The sequence below is a fragment of the Sorex araneus genome, chromosome 2 (genome assembly GCF_027595985.1).
Source record: "Sorex araneus isolate mSorAra2 chromosome 2, mSorAra2.pri, whole genome shotgun sequence".
NCBI classification, from domain to species: Eukaryota; Metazoa; Chordata; class Mammalia; order Eulipotyphla; family Soricidae; genus Sorex; species Sorex araneus.
Genome location: NC_073303.1, coordinates 246,672,477 through 246,675,411, shown reverse-complemented (window position 1 = coordinate 246,675,411; position 2,935 = coordinate 246,672,477). Strand labels below are relative to the sequence as shown.

Genomic DNA, 2,935 nt, shown 5'->3' with positions numbered 1-2,935 from the left:
ATGGAAGCAGCAAACCAAACGGACGCATCCCACTTCCTCCTCCTGGGACTCTCCGAGGATCCGGACATGCAGCCCCTCCTCTTCGGCATGTTCCTGTCCATGTACCTGGTCACTGTGCTGGGGAACCTGCTCATCATCCTGGCCAGCATCTCTGACCCCCACCTCCACACGCCCATGTACTTCTTCCTGTCCAACCTGTCCTTCACAGACATCTGCTTCACCTCCACCACCATCCCCAAGATGCTGGTGAACATCCAGACGCAGAGCAAAGCCATCTCCTACCTCGGGTGTCTCACGCAGGTCTACTTTTTCATGTTATTTGCAGGACTGGACAACTTCCTCCTGAGTGTGATGGCCTATGACCGCTTTGTGGCCATCTGCCACCCCCTGCACTACATGGCCATCATGAACCCCCGCCTGTGTGCCTACCTAGTTCTTATGTGCTGGTTGGTCATTTTCTGGGTTGCCCTGTTTCATATCCTCCTGATGGCACAGTTGACCTTCTGCGTGGGCACCGAGATCCCACATTTCTTCTGTGAACTGGCTCAGGTGCTCAAGGTGGCCTGCTCGGATATCCTGGTCAATAGCGTTGCCTTGTATGTGTCCACTGCACTTCTGGGCATGATTCCACTCGGGGGCATCCTCTACTCCTACTCTCAGATCGTCTCCTCCCTAATGCGCATGTCCTCCAGTAAGGGCAAGTACAAAGCCTTCTCCACCTGTGGCTCTCACCTCTCCGTGGTCTCCTTGTTCTATGGCACTGGACTGGGTGTCTACTTGAGTTCTGCAGCGACTGACATTTCCATGAAGAGTGCCGTTGCCTCGGTGATGTACACGGTGGTGACCCCCATGCTGAACCCCTTCATCTACAGCCTGAGGAACAAGGATGTCAAAGGGGCACTGGGCAGGCTCCTCAGCCAGGCAGTCATATGTCAGTGAAGGGTTCCTGGGCTAAGGAGCATTATGGCCCCCAAGGGAAATTCAACAGAGAATTGAATTATCCTGGGTCATTATCTCCCTAAGAGACAAGCTCTGTTTCTTCCATTCTCATGGCATGGAAGTCATTGGTTCTGTTAGTCTTCGTATTTTCTCTCACCCCCTCTGCAATTCCATGTCCCTCTTTTTCTTCACTACTTGAAGCTCCTAATGCTGTTTCTTTGGTCATCTCAGGCTCATGTCTTTTCCAAAGATTCCCAATGCTGAAATGAAGCCTTCGTACCCAATGACGGCAGCGATACCCCCAATATCCACCCAAGTGATAATGTCCTCCACTAAGTTGAATTCTGCCTGTGACTCCCCTGAGAAATGGGGTGGGGAGGCCTGGAATTATACCCTCCTCGTCATGAAGGGAATTCTGATCAAGTCACTGCATGCTGTTGCCATGGATGAATTTATTTTTCTTCAAAGCATAATTTTGCAATATTTCTTCTTCTCTGCCCCACTTTTCATATGAAGGAGAGAGACTGAACTGGACTCTCACAGGGCATGCCCACACTGAATCTAATGTTTCTGTCATACTTTTTCATGCCAATCATATTGTAGTTTTAAACTTCATAGTAGGAATGTGGACTGGAAAGCTATATCATTTGAATGATTGGTAGGAGTAAAATGCCTAAAGAATTTTTCTAGGCTGCTTTATTCTTTGTCATCTGTGCTTCCTTTCTTTTCTCCCTTTTTCTCTCTTTCTTTCCTTCTTTGTTTCTTCCCACAATTGATATTTCTTACTTCTGATATTGGCATAAAAATCACCCCAGTTTTTGTGGTTTAGAGTTAAGGTGACTATGTACATCAAAGTTCTGAGATGCAACACTGTTCAAAGTCTGTGACCAAACAATAAGAAGAAAATTAAAATAAATGAGTATGCTACAGAGGGTGGTGGAGAAAAAGAAGATTGTTGGCAAGGGTTGTTGATGACAGTGATGAACTTGGGGAAGAAGCATTTAATGCCCAAGATTCTGCTATTATTTCAGAGACAGAAGGGACCACTATGACAATAATGGGTGGAAATGATCACTCTGGACAAGAACTGAGCTCCAGAAGAAGGCGCAGGAATATGCATGATACCCTTTCAGTAACAGTAACAGTATTGCAAACAACTGTGCCTAAGAGGGAAAAAATGGAAGTTGAGAGGAGAGAGACAGAGACAGAGAGAAGAAAAGTGTCTGTCAGGGACCAGAGCAATAGTACAGCCTTGCATGTTTGTCATGCACGTAGCCAACCCGGGTCCAATCCCTGGCATCCCGTATGGTCCCCTGAGCACCTCCAGAAGTGATTCCTGAGTGCAGAGCCAGGAGTAACCCCTGAGCATCACCGGGGGTGACCCAAATAGAAAAAAAAAGGAAGAAAAGAAAAGTGTCTGTCATAGAGACAGGCTGCAGTGGAGGGGGCAGGAAATTGGGGACATTTGGGTGGTGGGAAATGTGTGCTGTGAAGGGATGGTGTTGGAGCCATTTTATAGCTGAAAATCATGAACAACGTTGTAATTATGTGATTCACTGTGATTTAATTTAATGTTTTAATTTAAAATCATGCTATTAAAAAATATGCTATTAAAAACTTTATAAGTAAATAAAATCAACCCAAAGTCAGTGGCACAAAACAACAAGTATTTTATCATGCATGAAAAGATTCCTCATAGGGAGAGCCAGAGAGATAGTACAGTGGGGAGGGAGCTTGCCTTGCATACAGACAACTGGGTTCGATACACAGCACCCCAGATGATCCCAACACTGCTGGGTTGGGCTGGGTGGGAGGGACAGATTTAGTCCATGGGGACCTTTTGTTAATGGGATGATTTTTTTTTCTTTTTGAAAAAAAATTTTGAGACACCAAAGATTCATAAAGTTCTCCACAGTTGAGTTTCAGGCATACAATGTTCCACCTCCAATACCAGCACTGGTGTCCCAGGTTCCCTCCCACCCCATACCAATCTCCT

General features: G+C 46.2%; 1 protein-coding gene across 1 annotated transcript; it reads left to right on the top strand.

Moving 5' to 3' along the window:
• Nucleotides 1-939, top strand: LOC101550093 (olfactory receptor 7D4-like). The gene has a single exon (XM_012934160.2). The coding sequence runs from the start codon at nt 1-3 to the stop codon at nt 937-939; it is 939 nt and encodes a 312-aa protein (XP_012789614.2).
• The last annotated feature ends 1,996 nt before the right edge of the window (nt 940-2,935 follow it).